At 44.9% G+C, this 17,795-nt stretch overlaps 1 protein-coding gene across 1 annotated transcript in view; it reads right to left on the bottom strand.

The window, feature by feature from the left end:
* Positions 1-4,284: 4,284 nt before the first annotated feature.
* The window catches only part of SCIN (scinderin), a 77,534-nt gene continuing 64,023 nt past the window's right edge, over positions 4,285-17,795 (bottom strand). The window contains exons 15-17 of the mRNA XM_038759760.1: positions 15,034-15,155; positions 6,348-6,425; positions 4,285-4,366 (exon numbers count right to left, since the gene is read on the bottom strand). Of these exons, the coding sequence (XP_038615688.1) occupies positions 4,295-4,366; positions 6,348-6,425; positions 15,034-15,155 (272 nt within the window). The 3' untranslated portion in view covers positions 4,285-4,294. The remainder of the gene's footprint in view (positions 4,367-6,347; positions 6,426-15,033; positions 15,156-17,795) is intronic.

Here is a 17,795-nt window from a genome sequence, read left to right as displayed (position 1 = left end):
CAAGCCCCACGCTATCAACGCAAGCGAGTCTATTGGAGATGGAAAGTTTAATCTAAAACTGAATTAATGTGTCATCTTTCAGCCTCAGTTTCTCAAAAGCCAGGATATCGCCTCCCCTGCATTTCACCACCTCACGTTACATCATAGTTGTGTCAATCATCAAGTTGGCAACCACACGCACACACAAAACTATTTCTCAGCACTGATTATGGTCTCATGTAACATCATAGTTGGGTCAATCATTAAGTTGGCAACCACACACACACACACACAAAACTATTTCTCGGCACTGATTATGGTCTCACGAAATGGAATGAATAGAATTTTCCTATTTCATCCCTGAAAGAGATATTCATTTTACATTTAGTTTTCAAAGAAAAATAAGTCTCAGGTTGCCAATCTGATTGAGGCGCACTGAGCAAATTCCCTTTAAAACCGCACATACCATTCAAAGGTTGGCTGCTTGTTTTTCTCTTGATAATGCCACTTCTCTCCGGCTGAATTCCACTTGCCAAGGAAACTTTGGCTTGAATTAGCTGGATAATTAAGATGAAGTGACTTTGTTTTGGTCTAAAATAGTCCGGCCCTCTGCCAGACTGCGGCATTTCAAACACATCGAATCGATCTATTTTTACTCAAAAGACCCTGGGCTTGAAATCATAAAAAAAAAAATAACGAGACCCATTTAATTTTGTAAACACAAAGGAAAAGCAGATCACAAAATGTGTCAGACTGGCAGAAAACGGTGGTTTGGCATGAATGGCATATTTGCTTTAGGGGGGAGAAAGCCAAGGGAAGTTCGAAACTTCTCTGTGCCTCAGTGACCTCATCTGTAAAATGGGCATTAATAATAATAATAATAATGGCATTTATTAAGCGCTTACTATGTGCAAGGCACTGTTCTAAGTGCTGGGGGTATACAAGGTGATCAGGTTGCCCCACAGGGGGCTCACAGTCTTCATCCCCATTTTACAGATGAGGTACCTGAGGCCCAGAGAAGCTAAGTGACTTGCCCAAAGTCACACAGCTGACAAGAGGCAGAGCCAGGATTTGACCCCAGGACCTCTGACTCTAAAATCTGTGCTCTTTCCACTGAGCCACACTGCTTCCCACATTAAGACTGTGAGCTCAACGTGGGACAACCTGATCACCTTGTAACCTCCCCAGCGTTTAGAACAGTGCTTTGCACATAGTAAGCGCTTAATAAATGCCATTATTATTATTATTTTCAGAAATTTTTTTCCAGGAATCATGGCTTCTAGACTGTGAGCCCACTGTTGGGTAGGGACCGTCTCTATATGTGGCCAACTTGGACTTCCCAAGCGCTTCGTCCAGTGCTCCGCACACAGTAAGCGCTCAATAAATGCGATTGATCGATTGATTGATGGCTTTGAAATTTTGTCCTTAGGGAAATGAGCAAGTGGAGAACAGCCCGGCTGATTCTCCTCAGCCAAGAGTGGAATAGGGGGTGGGATTCTGAGGCTTCCAGCTCTGACAGAGCACTGTATGCGGCGAGCAGGATAAAGTGTGCAGTGGGCAGAGCACTGCGTGCAGTGGAGGGAGCACTGTTGGCAGTGGACAGAGAGCAGGACTTTGCGATGGCTCCAGATCCCCCTGACCCCAGGGGCAGGGGCACTTTAGTCGAGGCCCAATTGAAGGCGGGGGATCCGGCGGCGGGGTCGCCCTCTTCTCTGCTCCCGCCTCTGGGCTGGAAACCGGCCCCGGCTGCCTCAGTTTCCCCACCTGCTGGAATCCCAGCCCAGGAACCAGCCGGTGAAGGTGAGAGGCTCGCTCCCCTGCTTGACGATGACGATGGGGGTCCTCTTGTCTCGCCCGGAAGGGTCGGCCTCCAGGTAACTCTCGGCTACGGACAAGGGAGCCCAGCCGTGGGGAAGTCAGGCAGGTGGGAGGTCGGTTTTGAGAAAAAAAACCTCGTTTTCTGAACCTCTCTTAGGCCTGGAAGGCCCTCATTCCTCAAATCCCACACACAACGACTCTCCCTCCCTTCCAAGCCTTATTGAAGGCTCACCTCCTCCAAGAGGCCTTCCCTGACTAACCCCCTCCTTTCCTCTTCTCCCACTCCCTTCTGCTTCACCCTGGCTTGCTCCCTTTATTCATCCCCCTTTCCAGGCCCACACCACTTATGAACATATCTGTGATTTTATTTATTTATATAAATGTCTGTCTCCCCGCTGTATATATGTATATATATACATATACATATATACATATACACATATACATATATATGTATATATGTGTATATATACATATACATACATATACATATATACAGGTATATATGTATATATATATACATATATACCTGTATATATGTATGTATGTTTCTACGTATTTATTACTCTATTTATTTATTTATTTATTTTACTTGTACGTATCTTTCTATTTATTTTATTTTGTTAGTATGTTTGGTTTTGTTCTCTGTCTCCCCCTTTTAGACTGTGAGCCCACTGTTGGGTAGGGACTGTCTCTATATGTTGCCAATTTGTACTTCCCAAGCACTTAGTACAGTGCTCTGCACATAGTAAGCGCTCAATAAATACGATTGATGATGATGATGATGATATATGGATATATATATATATAAATATACATATACATACATATACATGTATACAGGTATATATGTATATATGTTTGTACATATTTATTACTCTATTTATTTATTTATTTATTTTACTTGTACATATCTATTCTATTTATTTTATTTTGTTAGTATGTTTGGTTTTGTTCTCTGTCTCCTCCTTTTAGACTGTGAGCCCACTGTTGGGTAGGGACTGTCTCTATATGTTGCCAACTTGTACTTCCCAAGCGCTTAGTACAGTGCTCTGCACACAGTAAGCGCTCAATAAATATGATTGATTGATTGATTGATTGATTGATTATGGTCTACTGGGTAAAGAGCACTGTATTAAGCACTTGGGAGAGTACAATAGAGAGTACAGTGAGAAGCAGCGTGGCTATGAGAAGCAGTGTGGCTCAGTGGAAAGAGTGCGGAGTCAGAGGTCATGGATTCGAATCCCCGCTCAGCCACTTGTCAGCTGTCACTTCACTTCTCTCGGCCTCAGTTACCTCATCTGCAAAATGGGGATTAAGACTGTGAGCCCCCGGTGGGACAACCTGATCACCTTGTATCCCCCCAGCGCTTAGAACAGTGCTTTGCACATAGTAAGCGCTTAATAAATGCCATCATTATCATCATCATTTAGACTGTGAGCCCCTTGTGGGACTGTATTCAATCCGTTAACTTGCATTTACCTCTGCCCTTAGAAGAGGGATTGACACATAATAAGTGCTTAACAAATACCATAACAATAATATGGTAAATTGCATTAAGTCATCACTTGATGATGTGTTATTATGTTTCCTCACTAAGTTTCTTATACTCAATTTTGGGGGGAAGCAGCATGGTTTATGGAAAGAGCAGGGGCCTGGGAGCCAGAGGACCTGGGTTCTAATCTTAGTTCTGCCATTTTTCTGCTGTTTGACCTTGGGCAAGTCATTTAGCTTATCTGTGCCTCAGCTTCCCCAACTATAATAATAATAATGGCATTTATTAAGCGCTTACTATGTGCAAAGCACTGCTCTAAGCGCTGGGGAGGATATAAGGTGATCAGGTTGTCCCACGTGGGGCTCACAGTCTTCATCCCCATTTGACAGATGAGGGAACTGAGGCCCAGAGAAGTGAAGTGACTTGCCCAAAGTCACAAAGCTGACAAGTGGCGGAGCCGGGATTTGAACCCTTGACCTCTGACTCCAAAGCCCGGACTCTTTCCACTGAGCCACGCCGCTTCTCTAAACTATAAAATGGAGTATATGCCTGTTCCCCCTTCTACTTAGACCGTGAGCCCTTTGTGGGGCAGAGTCTTTGTTCAACCCAATTAACTGTTCAACACGATTAACTTGAATCTACCTTAGTGCTTAGAACAGAGCTTGACAAATACTATAATGATGATGATGATGAAGATAATAATCATAACAATGATAAAGTTTCTCATTATTGAAGGCCAATTCTACTGCTAATCTCAATTATTGGGTCGGTTGTCCCGGCCCGCTGATCTTTGATTTTTGAGGATGGCCTAGGCAACTCTGTAATTTTGCTCAGTGTCTGTGTCCCCCTGCTAATCCTTGAGGGCAGAGATCGTGTCTTCCACCTCTTCATCTTACCCTCCCAAGTGCTCAGTGCAGTGCTCCGCCCACAGCAAGTGCTCACTTTATACGCTCGATCGTTAGATCAACTGATGGGGAAGGACAATCCTAATTGCTCCCACCGTCATTTCTTACCGGATTTGATGGACTCGGTTCGCTCCACTTCATTGGCGTCCTTTCCGATCCAGAGGAATAACTAAACACAAACAGATCGGCCACCATTAGCCCGGACACGCTGTGTGCGGGGACACAACTCCGCAAGAGGTCACAACTCGGTGGCCACGGCCCCGCCCTCCCCCAGCACGTGTATCTACACATCTCCCCCCGATAATCTCCCCTCAAAGCCGTCTTCTTTCTTCATTCATTCAATTGAATTTATTAAGCACTTACTGTGTGCAGAGCACTGTACTAAGCACTTGGAAAGTACAATTTGGCAACAGATAGAGACAATCCCTACCCAATAACGTGTCCCGTTTGCTGACGGTGGCCCGGTCCTTTCGACTGGAAGCTCAGCGAGGGCAGGGATTGTATCTATTTATTGTTTTATCGTTCTCTCCCAAGCGCTCAGTCCAGTGCTCTGCACAATTTAAGCGATAGGTACGTACGATTGAATGAATGGCAAATTCGGTCAAGTGGAGTTTAGACAGTACAGAGGTCGCTCTGTAAGCTGTCCACTGACTTCCCCGCTTTATAGGGGGTCAGAGTGCCTGTGGGGAGGGGGGTTGGCCTGAGACATCCCACTGTTGGATAGGGACTGTCTCTATATGTTACCAATTTGTACTTCCCAAGCACTTAGTACAGTGCTCTGCACATAGTAAGCGCTCAATAAATGTGATTGATGATGATGATGGGGGTGGTGAATATCCAGAGTCTGAGACCAGACGCTTCGGCGTGAGGGAGGAGAGGTGGGTAGGGAAGCAGTGTGGCCTAGTGGATAGATCCTGGGCCCGGGAGTCAGAAGGACCTGGGTTCTAATCCAGGTTCCGCCGCTTGTCTGCCATGTGTGACCTTGGGCAAGTCACTTCTCTGGGCCTCGGTTACCTCATCTGGAAAGTGTGAGCCCCATGTGAGATGGGGACTGTGTCCAACCTGATTTCCTTGTATCAACCCCAGCACTTAGAAAAGTGCGTGGCACCAAGTAGTTGCTTAACAAATAGTATTAATATTATGATTATGATTATCCCTTATTGGGAAACCTTTAAGCCAGCAAGGTTCTGGGAGAACCTTAAAAAGTCTTTTACTCCCTTGGGGTATCCAAAATAGAAACTTCTCCAGCTTTCTCTCTGACCTGGAAGCCCACATTTAGCTGCTGAAAAAGGTTTGTGTTTGGGCCCCCTACTTTCCCCCCAAATGGACCGGAGCCATCCTGGGAATTCAAGAACACCATTCCCCCTGAATCTGGGTTTTCTTGAATATAGCCTCAAAAAATTTGAGGGTTTTATGGAAGGTTTTTGTTTTAATGTAGGAGAGACATCATCTTCAAAGTTTGGATCTCCACAGCCAAATTCATTCATTTATTCAATCATATTTATTGAGTGCTTACTGTGTGGACTAAGCGCTTGGGAAGTACAAGCTGGCGACATATAGAGACGGTCCCTACCCAACAGCGGGCTCACAGTCTAGAAGGGGGAGACAGACAACAAAACAAAACATGTGGACAGGTGTCATCAGAATAAATCGAACTGAAGCTAAATGCACATCATTAACAAAGTAAATAGGATAGTAAATATGTGCAATATGTACAAGCCAAATCCCTCCCTCTGCCTCTCTGGAGAGAGATAGGGCTGTTGGCTAACTGATCCCAGGACCCATTAGACTGTAAGTGTGTTCTGGGTAGGGAATGTGTCCGTTTATTGTTCCTTTGTATGCTCCCAAGCGCTTAGTACAGTGCTCTATACACAGTTGGCGCCCAACAACCTGACTGAGACTGCATGCGTGGATGTTTTCACAATGCCGCCTTGGTTTGATGCTATTGACACCTGTCTACTTGATTTGTTTTGTTGTCCGTCTCCCCCATCTAGACTGTGAGCCCATTGTTGGGTAGGGATTGTCCCTATCTGTTACCGAACTGTACTTTCCAAGTGCTGCACACAGTAAGCGCTCAATAAATACGTTAAATGAATGAATGAATGAATCTGGGAGCTCTTTGTTCCCAATTTCCCAACAGGTTCGCTTACCTGTTCCCAAGCATCCAGTAACATGACATCATCTTCGGCTAGATCATCCTGAGTGAATTCTCCTGGAACTTCCTCAATCTGAAAGGCAGTGGGGAATCGTGACTACAAATCGTTATAATGTCATAAAAAGTAATAATAATAATGGATAATCATGGCATTTAAGCACTTACTATGTGCCAAGCACCATTCTAAATGCTGAGGTAGATACAAGTCAGGTTAGACACAGTCCTTGTCTCACATGAAGCTCACAGTTTTAATCCCCATTTTACAGATGAGGGAACTGAGGCCCAGAGAATAATAATAATAATAATAATGGCATTTATTAAGCGCTTACTATGTGCAAAGCACTGTTCTAAGTGCTGGGGAGGTTACAAGGTGATCAGGTTGTCCCTTGGGGGGCTCACAGTCTTCATACCCATTTTACAGATGAGGTAACTGAGGCCCAGAGAAGTTCAGTGACTTGCCCAAAGTCACACAGCTGACAATTGGCGGAGCCAGGGTTTGAACCCATGACCTCTGGCTCCAAAGCCCAGGCTCTTTCCACTGAGCCACGCTGCTTGTGAAGTGACTTGTCCAAGGTCACCCAGCAGACATGTAGTGGAGCAGGATTAGAACCCTTGACCTTTTGATTGCCAGGCCTGGGCTCTTTCCACTACACCAAGCTATTTCCCAAGCTTGTTGTAAGAAACTTGTCTACTCCAGTGTCTCAAACCTTCCTCATCTTGGCTGGGTTTTGCTAACAGGCAGTTTGGGGGTGTGCTTTGTTGTTTATTTATTTATTTGTGGAAGACAGCGTGGGAGTGAGGAGGCAGAGAGGACTTTTCTTTTGACCTCAGGAAGCAGGAACCCAAGTGTATTGGTTATAATCAGTGAGAAGCAGTGTGGTCTAATGGATAAAGCAGGTATCTGGGTGTCAGAAGGACCTGGGTTCTAATCCTGGCCCTGTCATTTGTCTATTAGGTGACCTTGGGCAAATCACTTTACTTCTCTGGGCCTCAGTTCCCTCATTTGTAAAATTGAGACTGTGAGCCCCAGGTGGGACAGGGATCGTGTCCAACCTGATTAACTTGTGCCTAGCCCCAGGTTTTAGTACAGTACCTGGCACATAGCAAGCACTTAACTATAAACTCATTATGGGCAGGGAACAAGTCTGCCAACCCTGATGCATTGCTCTGTACCTAGTAAGCGCTCAATAAATACCATTGATTGATTGACTGACCTGATATTTACCCTGTTAATTTTCTTTTTTAAATTGAAATTTAGTGCTAGTCCCGGACTCTATCCAAACTGGTGGAGTCAATATGAATTTGCCTTCCCAATCCAAAGGAGGATATCAAGATACCACTGGCCTCCATCCCCGGGAAGTGAGAAAATCCAAGACTATCAGCTCCCGTTAGACTGTAAGCTCACTGTGGGCAGGGAATATGTCTACTAATTCTGATATAGTGTACTCTCCCAGGCTCTTAGTACAGTGCTAAGCACTCTCTAAAAATGACTGAGGCATGACAGGGAAGACTTGGTCATTAGTACAGTGGCAGTTTCCTGTCCAAACAGAAACCATCTTCAACTGGATGGGCATGACCTTGACCCAACTAGAGATCATCTTCGAACGGCAGAGAGGATCTTTAGCCAATTGGAAAAAGATGAATTTTGATGACTTCCCAGGGCTCAGTGCTAACTTTTAATAATAATAATAATAATAATAATAATAATAATAATAATAATAATGGCATTTGTTAAGTGCTTACTATGTGCAAAGCACTGTTCTAAGCGCTGGGGAGGATACAGGGTGATCAGGTTGTCCCACTTGAGGCTCACAGTCTTAATCCCCATTTTACAGATGAGGTAATTGAGGCCCAGAGAAGTGAAGTGAATTGCCCAAAGCCACACAGCTGACAATTAGCGGAGCCGGGATTTGAACCCATGACCTCTGACTCCAAAGCCCGTGATCTTTCCAATGAGCCACGCTGCTTCTCCACTTTGGGTGGATAATGTGCTGTCATTCAGTGTGGGCAGGGGATGTGTCTGTTTATTGTTGTACTGGACTCTCCCAAGCGCTTAGTCCAGTGCTCTGCACACAGAAAGCACTCATTAAATACGATTGCCTGACTGGCTGACTGGACATATCAATGTTTCACCGTTTGTCCTCTACTGGGGGTGACCTAACAGGAGGAGCCCAATCCTGGGAGCCAGAAGGACCTGGGTTCTATTCCTGGATCTACTGCTTACCTGCTTTGAGACCTTGAGCAAGTCATTTCACTTCTCTGGGCCTCAGTTTCCTCATAATATATATATATATATATATATATGTTGGCATTTATTAAGTGCTTACTACATGCAAAGCACTGTTCTAAGCGCTGGGGAGGTTACAAGGTGATCAGGTTGTCCCACATGGGGCTCACAGTCTTAATCCCCATTTTACAGATGAGGTAACTGAGGCACAGAGAAGTTAAGTGACTTTCCCAAAGTCACACAGCTGGCAAGTGGCAGAGCCGGGATTTGAACCCATGACCTCCGACTCCAAAGCCTGTGCTCTTTCCACTGAGCCATGCTGCTTCTCATCTGCAAAATGGGAATTCAATACCTGTTCTTCCTGCCCCTTAGGCTATGTCCATGTGGGGCAGGGACTGTGTTCACTCATTCATTCATTCATTCAATTGTATTTATTGAGCGCTTACTGTGTGCAGAGCACTGCACTAAGTTCTTGGAAAGTATAATTTAGCAATAAAGAGAGACAATCCCTACACACATTGCGCTTGCAGTCTAGAATGGGGGAGACAGACATCAAAACAAGTAAACAGGCAACAATATAAATTAATAGAATTATATACATATATACATAAGTGCTTTGGGGTGGGGGGAGAGCAAATGGAGCAAGCCAAGGTGACGTGGAGGAGAGGGGGAGCAGAGGAAAAGGGGGGCTTAGTCTGGGAAGGCCTCTTGGAGGAGGTGAGCCTTCAGTAGGTCTTTGAAGGAAGGAAGAGTGAGGTGAGCCATGGCAGAGGAGTGGAGGGTGTGGGCTGGGCTGGAGAAGGAGAGAAGGGAGGTGAGGTAAGAGGGGAGAAGGAGATGGAGAGTTTTGAAGCCAAGAGTGAGTAGTTTTTGTTTGACTGGATGACCTTTCAATCTACCTTGTTTAGCACGTAGTATGCATCTAAAAAATACCACGACGATTATTATTTTGGCCCATTCAATAATGGGGTAGATAATTAATAGCAGTTCTAACCTTTTTGTGCAGGTAGATAACACCTAATAAAGATAATAATAATAAAAAATTGCATTTATTAAGCACTTCCTATGTGCCAAGCACAGGGGTAGATACCAGATTCCAGATGATTGGAGAAGCAGTGTGGCTCAGTGGAAAAAGCCCGGGCTTTGGAGTCAGAGATCATGGGTTCAAACCCCAGCTCTGCCACTTGTCAGTTGTGTGACTTTGGGCAGGTCATTAAACTTCTCTGTGCCTCAGTTATCTCATCTGTAAAATGGGGATTAAGGCTGTGAGCCCCCCGTGGGACAACCTGATCACCTTGTAACTTCCCCAGCACTTAGAACAGTGCTTTGCGCATAGTAAGCGCTTAATAAATGCCATCATTATTATTATTATTGGATCAGACACAGTCCTTGCATCATGTAATATGCTCTCAGTCTAAGAGGGAGGGAGGACAGTCATTTAGTCTCCATTTTCCTGAAGAAATCGAGGTACAGAGAGGTTAAGTGATGTGGTCGAGGTCACCCAGCAGGTAAGTAGTGGAATTGGGATTAAAACCTGGGTCTCTCAGCCCCGGACTCTTTCCACTAAGCCACGCTCCCTTCTGAATATCTGGCCCAGAAAAAAATTGGGTGTGAGTAGGATAACAATTGATAGTTCATTTTCGGTCTTATAATATCTGCAGCCCTCACGGACCTTTCTATCTTCTACTTTAACCAGCACTGGAAGCAAATATGTAATTTACTGTCATTTACTTGAAAAAAAATAGGGATCCAACAGCTGCCAAAATAATATCCCAGTTGAGTGCTCTTTTAATGCAACCTTTGAGAGAAACAAGAGCTGTTGATATGATTATAGCAAATGAAAACTGTTCGCTGATGCTGTATTGCACAGGTTAAGCAGTAAATTACCCTGTCCATCTAAAGGCAGGCTAACTTTTGAGATTGTTATTGAAATATTTCAGTTTTTACCCCCTAGATCAAATTGTTTATGGGTGTCAAGGCTGGTTTTAGCATTTTTTTTTCTCTAGTCATCCATAATTTCACTGACCCTAGTGTTAATGAAATTGTCAAAAAAAAAAAAACAAAGCTTGATCTTTATTATGTTATAAGAAGGTCTCCAAATAATTGATGATGGACCTGAAGTAACAATTCCAAACCTGTTTGCCCTTTGGGGAATGCGGGGGATAAGGACTAAAGACTGTCAGCTCATTGTGGGCAGGGAATATGCCCGTTTATTGTTGCATTGTCCTCTCCCAAGTGTTTAGTACAGTGCTCTGCACACAGTAAGCCCTCAGTAAATATGATTGAATGAATAAGGAAAATAGAAAAACTGTCCCCAAATGAAGTAAGGCTTTTATTAAGTGCTTACGATGTAACAATAATAATAATAATAATTATGGTATTTGTTAGGCGCTTACTATGTGCCAGGCACTTTATTAAGTGCTAGGGTGGATACCAGCAAATCGGGTTGGATGCAGTCCCTGTCCCACATAGGGCTCACTGTCTTAATCCCCATAATAATAATAGTAATGATGGTATTTACTAAGTGCTTACTATATGCCAAGCACTGTTCTAAGTGCTGGGGTAAATACAAGGTAATCAGGTTGTCCTACGTGGGGCTCACAGTTTCAATCCCCATTTTACAGTTGAGGTAACTGAGGCATAGAGAAGTGAAGTGACTTGTCTAAGGCCACGCAGCAGACAAGTGGTAGAGCTGAGATTAGAACCCATGACCTTCTGACTCTCAGGGCCGGGCTCTATCCATTCATTCATTCATTCAGTTGTATTTATTGAGCACTTAATGTGTGCAGAGCGCTGTACTAAGCGCTTGGGAAGTACAAGTTGGCAACATATAGAGACGGTCCCTACCCAACAACTGGCTCATAGGCTAGAAGGGGGAGACAGGCAACAGAACAAAACATATCAACAAAATAAAATAAATAGAATAGTAAATGTGTACAAGCAAAATAGAGTAATAGATCTGAACAAACATATAATACAGGTGCGGTGGGGAGGGGAAGGAAGTAGGGCGGGGGGGATGGGGAGGGGGAGAGGAAGGAGGGGGCTCAATCTGTAATATCTGTAATAAATATAAATATAGATAAATACTTTATCTGTAATAAAGTAATATCTGACTTTAGGATCGGGTTGGTGACCACAAGTCCCCGAAGCCAACCCCAAGAGGTCTCCATGAGGGGGGGGTAGAAAAAAAATCCATCAACCCCCACCTTCCATCCATCCACCTTCGAGCTCTTAGCAAATGATGAACCTTGCCCTCGTCTGGGCAACTCAACTGGGCTTGCCGCCCTGCTTGGTAAGTACTGCTGAGGGAGGAGTCCTTAACTCAAAGTCACAATTCTGAGCAAAGACACGATAGGCGGGCTCTGATTTTGTTATCGCTCTGACAGCGGCTCTGGACTCACTGTGCCATGCTGCTTCCCATGTAGGGAGAAGCAGTGTAGCCTAGTGGAAAGGACAGAGGACCACTGCTGCGGAGATAGAATCCCAAATCTTCCACTTGCCTGTTGTGTGTGACCTTGGGCATGTCTCTTAACTTCTTGGCACCTCATTTCCCTATCTCTAAAATAGGGCTTTAATACATGTTCTCCCTTCCCCTTAGACTGTAAACTCCATGTGGGACAAGGATTCTCTCTCATCTGACTAAACTGTAGTGACTCCGGCGCCTAGGACAGAGTAAATGCTTAACAAATCAATCAATCAAGGGCATTTATTGAGTGCTTACTATGTGCAGAGCACTGTACTAATTGCCTGGGAGAGTACAGTGCAACAGAGCAGACACACACCTTGCCACAACGAGCTTACAGTCAAAGTCACTTAACTTCTTTGGGCCTCACTTACCTCATCTGTAAAATAATAATGATGGCATTTATTAAGCGCTTACTATGTGCAAAGCACTGTTCTAATCGCTGGAGGGATACAAGGTAATCAGGTTGTCCTGCGTGGGGCTCACAGTCTTAATCCCCATTTTACAGATGAGGTCACTGAGGCACAGAGAAGTCAAGTGACTTGCCCAAGGTCACACAGCTGACAAGCGACGGAGCTGGGATTTGAACCCACGACCTCTGACTCCCAAGCCCGGGCTCTTAGGGGGATTAAGACTGTGACTGTGTCCAACCTGATTATCAAGTATCTACCCCAGTGCTTAGGACGGTGCCTGGCGCATACTAAGTGCTTAACAAATATCATTAAAAAAAAATACCACAATTAGTAGTACTGCTACGGTCTGGATGAGGGAACTGAAGCCCAGAGAGTGGCTCGAACCAGGTTAACCAGTGGGCCAGAGGCACAGTTGTCATTCATTCATTCATATTTATTGAGCGCTTACTGTGTGCAGAGCACTGTACTAAGCGCTTGGGAAGTACAAGTTGGCACATAGAGAGAAGGTCCCTACCCAACTGTGGGCTCACAGTCTAGAAGGGGGAGACGGAGAACAAAACAAAACATATTAACAAAATAAAATAAATAGAATAAATATGTACAGGTAAAATAAATAGAGTAATAAATACACACAAAAATATATGTGTGTATATATATCTACAGGTGACAGCCCTCCAGGCCTCCCAGCTCCCCGAAGAGCGGGTCTGGCTCCTGGGCCGCCCACAGACCCGGAGGGTCACGGGGGGACTTGGCCACACCATCCGGGTCGCCCTACTAGAGTTTTCCAGATTTCACTCCAACACTAGTAACATTTCTGGCTGGGATCCTCAGGGGGTGGGAGGGGAAACTGAGTCTCGATCTCGTCACTCTCGCCGCAAACCTCTCGCCCCCATCCCGCCTCTGGCCTGGAACGCCCTCCCTCCTCATATCCGACAGACAACGACACTCCCCGCTTCAAAGCCTTGTACTTGTACATATCTATTCTATTTATTTTATTTTGTTAGTATGTTTGGTTTTGTTCTCTGTCTCCCCCTTTTAGACTGTGAGCCCACTGTTGGGTAGGGACTGTCTCTATGTGTTGCCAATTTGTACTTCCCAAGCGCTTAGTACAGTGCTCTGCACATAGTAAGCGCTCAATAAATACGATTGATGATGATGATGATGATGAAAAGCCTTATTGAAGGCCCATTTCCTCCAAGAGGCCTGCCCTGACTAACCCCCCTTTCAACTTCTCCCACTCCCTTCTGCGTCACCCTGACTTGTTCCCTTTATTCATCCCCCTCAGCCAGCCCCACGCTATTTATGTCCATATCTGTCATTTATTGATTTCTATTCCCGTCTGTCTCCCTCTCTCAACATTAAACTTAGAGAAGCAGCGTGGCTCAGTGGAAAGAGCACGGGCTTTGGAGTCAGAGGTCATGGGTTCAAATCCTGGCTCCGCCACTTGTCAGCTGTGTGACTTTGGGCAAGTCAATCAATCAATCAATCAATTGTATTTATTGAGCGCTTACTGTGTGCAGAGCACTGTACTAAGCGCTTGGGAAGTACAAGTTGGAAGTCACTTAACTTTGCCTCAGTTACCTCATCTGTAAAATGGGGATTAAGACTTTGAGCCCCCAGTGGGACAACCTGATCACCTTGCAACCTCCCCAGTGCTTAGAACAGTGCTTTGCACATAGTAAGTGCTTAATAAATGCCATTATTATTATTATTATTAAACTCATTGTGGGCTAGGAATACGTCTGATAGAGTATTATGCAGTACTCTCTCAAATGCTTAGTACTGTGCTCTGCACGCAGTAGGTGCTCAGTAAATACTATCGATTGATTGATTGATTGATTGATTGTGGGCAAGGATTGTGTCTACTAAATCCACTGTAGTCTCCCAAGAGCTCAGTACAGTGCCCTGTGACTCACAGTAGACTGTGAGTTACTTGAAGGTACGGATTGTGCCTGCCAACTCTACCATCGTTCCCCAAAATGATGATGATGATGATGGCATTTACTAAGCGCTTACAATGTGCAAAGCACTGTTCTAAGCGCTGGGGAGGTTACAAGGTGATCAGGTTGTCCCACGGGGGACTCACAGTCTTAATCCCCATTTTACAGATGAGGTCACTGAGGCACAGAGAAGCTAAATGAGTTGCCCAAAGTCACACAGCTGACAGTTGGCAGAGCCAGGATTTGAACCCATGACCTCTGACTCCAAAGCCCGTGCTCTTTCCACTGAGCCACGCTCCTTCTCATACCAGAAAGAGTCCAGTGCTCTGCCCACAGTAGATGGTAAGCTTCTGGAAGGTAGGAATCATGTCCACCAACCCTACTGTCCTCTCCCAAACGCTCAGTACAGTGCTCTGCACACAGTAGGTTGTAAATTCCCTGAGGGCAGGGATCATGTTTACTTATCCCTCCTGCTCCACACATAGTAATCTACAAGCTCTCCAAGATTGGGGATTGTGTCTTCTAACTCTCTCTGTACCGAACTCTTCCAAGCGCTTAGCACAGCGCTTGGTATACATTAAGCGCTCAATAAATACCACTCGTTAACTGGCCGAGAGATGAATCGGGTGGGTACTTACGATGAATCTGCCCGTTTTGTTGGAGCAGCCAAAGAGTCGAGGAGGGTGCTCTTCTGCCAGGGTTTCGAGGATGGGTGAGGTTTGATATTCTTTCTTCCCACCCAGAGAACTCCAAAATTCCTCTGTGGAGCACAAATGGATTACTCCAGCCATCTGAAAGGCGTGCCTTTAATATTAGTTTAATAATAATAATAATAATAATAATGGTATCTGTTAGGCACTTACTATCTGCCAAGCACTGTTCTAAGCTCTGGGGGAGATACAAAGTAATCAGGTTGACCCACGTGGGGCTCCCAATCTTAATCCCCATTTTACAGATGAGGTAACTGAGGCCCAGAGAAGTGAAGTGACTTGCCCAAAGTCACGCAGCTGACAAGTGGCAGAGCTGGGATTAGAACCCACGATCTCTGATTCCCAGGCCCTTGCTCTTTCAGGTAGGCCGCGCTACTTCTCTAATACTAATATTAGTATAATTAATGTAATATTAATATAGTATTAGAGTCTCTAATACTGTCCTCTTCCTGGCTCTCTAATGGTTAGAAATAAAGCATAAATAAAGGATTCTGGAAACTCACCCTGCCCCTTTTCCCTCCCATCCAATACACTCAGTCCTGCCACAGAGACGGTTTTCCCTGCGGCTCCGAGCTAGAATACTGGAAGCTCGTCTTTAAGACTGGAAGTTCGTTGAGGGTAGGGAATGTGTCTGTTTTATTGTTAGATTATATGCTCCCAAGCGCTTAGTATAGTGCTCTGTACACAGTAAGAGCTCAATAAATATGATCGATTGATTGTTAGAGAATTAGGGAACATCTGTCCAATGGTCCGAGCCTGTTTGGATATTGGATACTTTTAGACAGCCCATTATTGGGTAGGGACTGTCTCTATATGTTGCCAAATTGTACTTCCCAAGCGCTTAGTACAGTGCTCTGCACACAGTAAGCGCTCAATAAATATGATTGATGATGATGATGAGAGCTACGGTGTCACGAGGAATGGTGTGAGAAGCAGTGTGGCCTAGTGGGCAGAGCCCGGGCCAGGGAATTGGAAGGACCCGCGTTCTAATCCTGGCTCTGCCGCTTGGCTGCCATGTGACCTTGGGCAAGTCGCTTCACTTCTCTGGGCCTCAGTTACTTCATCTGTAAAATGGGGATAGGGACTGGGTCCAACCCGATTTGCTTGTATCCACCCTAGTGCTTAGTACAGTGTCTGGCACATAGAAAGCACTTAACAAATATCACCATTAGTATTATTATTCAATTCTCTGTCCCTCAGTTACCTCATCTGTAAAATGGGGATTAAGACTGTGAAACCTATGTGGGACAGGGACTATGTCCAACCTGATTATCTTTTATCTACCCCAGCGCTTAATACAGTGCCTGGCACATAGTAAGTGCTAAACAAATACTATTATTGGAGAAAGCGTGGCTCAGTGAAAAGAGCCTAGGCTTTGTAGTCAGAGGTCAAGGGTTCAAATCCTGGCTCTGCCACTTGTCAGCTGTGTGACTTTGGGCAAGTCACTTCACTTCTCTGAGCCTCAGTGACCTCATCTGTAAAATGGGGATTAAAACTGTGAGCCCCCCTGGGACAACCTGATCACCTTGTAACCTCCCCAGCGCTTAGAACAGTACTTTGCACATAGTAAGCACCTACCAAATATCATCATTTTTTATGATTATGATTATGATTATTTGCTACAAGGTAGCTCATTATCCCTTGAGGGCAGGAATTGGGTCTTGTCCTTTTATTGTACTCTCCCAAGCGTTCAGCTCAATGCTCTGCACAGAACAGATGCTCAGCAAAGACTACAGATTGCAAATATGCAGCAACTAGACCCGCTGAGTATTACCATGTGATTTTTCTTTCACCCAGGTTGCAAATATGCAGCAACTAGACCCACTGAGTATTAACATGTGATTTTTCTTTCATCATCAATCATCAATCATATTTATTGAGCACTTACTATGTGCAGAGCACTGTACTAAGCGCTTGGGAAGTACAAATTGGCAACATATAGAGACAGTCCCTACCCAACAGTGGGCTCACAGTCTAGGGTTGTGCAAGAAGAGAACTCCCGTATTCCAGAAAAACTGGGTGAAATAGAATAGTTTTGAGGTCTTCCTTTCTCAGCTCCTTGTCTTATGTCATTGAGTCGCCTCCGACCAAAAGTGATGCTAAGGACGCATCTCTCCCAGAATGCCCCAAATCCATCTGCAATCGTTCCAGTAGTGGATCCACAGAGTTTTTTCGGTCAAAATCCGGAATTGGTTTACCATTGCCACCTTCAATCAATCAATCAATCAATCAATCGTATTTATTGAGCACTTACTGTGTGCAGAGCACTGTACTAAGTGCTTGGGAAGTACAAGTTGGCAACATATAGAGACAGTCCCTACCCAACAGTGCGCTCACAGTCTAAAAGTGTAGTAAACTCGAGTCTCGGCCCTCGACTCTCTCCCCTGCTGCTGCTGCACAGCATGGGGGAGTTTTGACTTGTAGCAGCTTTCCTGCCACTCACTAGCCACTGCCCAAGCTAGGAATGGAATGGACAGGCCTCTGCCCGACTCTCTTTCCTGTTGCCGAGACTGGTAGAGGACTGGAAACTCTCCAGGTGCCACCCTGAGAGCGTCCCAGCCCCAACCAACAAAATAAATTGGCAGTGGGGCCTAGAGGAAAGAGCATGGGATTGAAAGTCAGGAGACCTGGGTTCTAATTCCAATTCTGACACTTGTTTGTGTGTGGTATTTGTGAAACACTTACTAAGT

The sequence above is a fragment of the Tachyglossus aculeatus genome, chromosome 2 (assembly GCF_015852505.1).
Source record: "Tachyglossus aculeatus isolate mTacAcu1 chromosome 2, mTacAcu1.pri, whole genome shotgun sequence".
Classification (NCBI taxonomy): Eukaryota; Metazoa; Chordata; class Mammalia; order Monotremata; family Tachyglossidae; genus Tachyglossus; species Tachyglossus aculeatus.
This window is presented reverse-complemented; position numbering and strand designations above follow the sequence as displayed.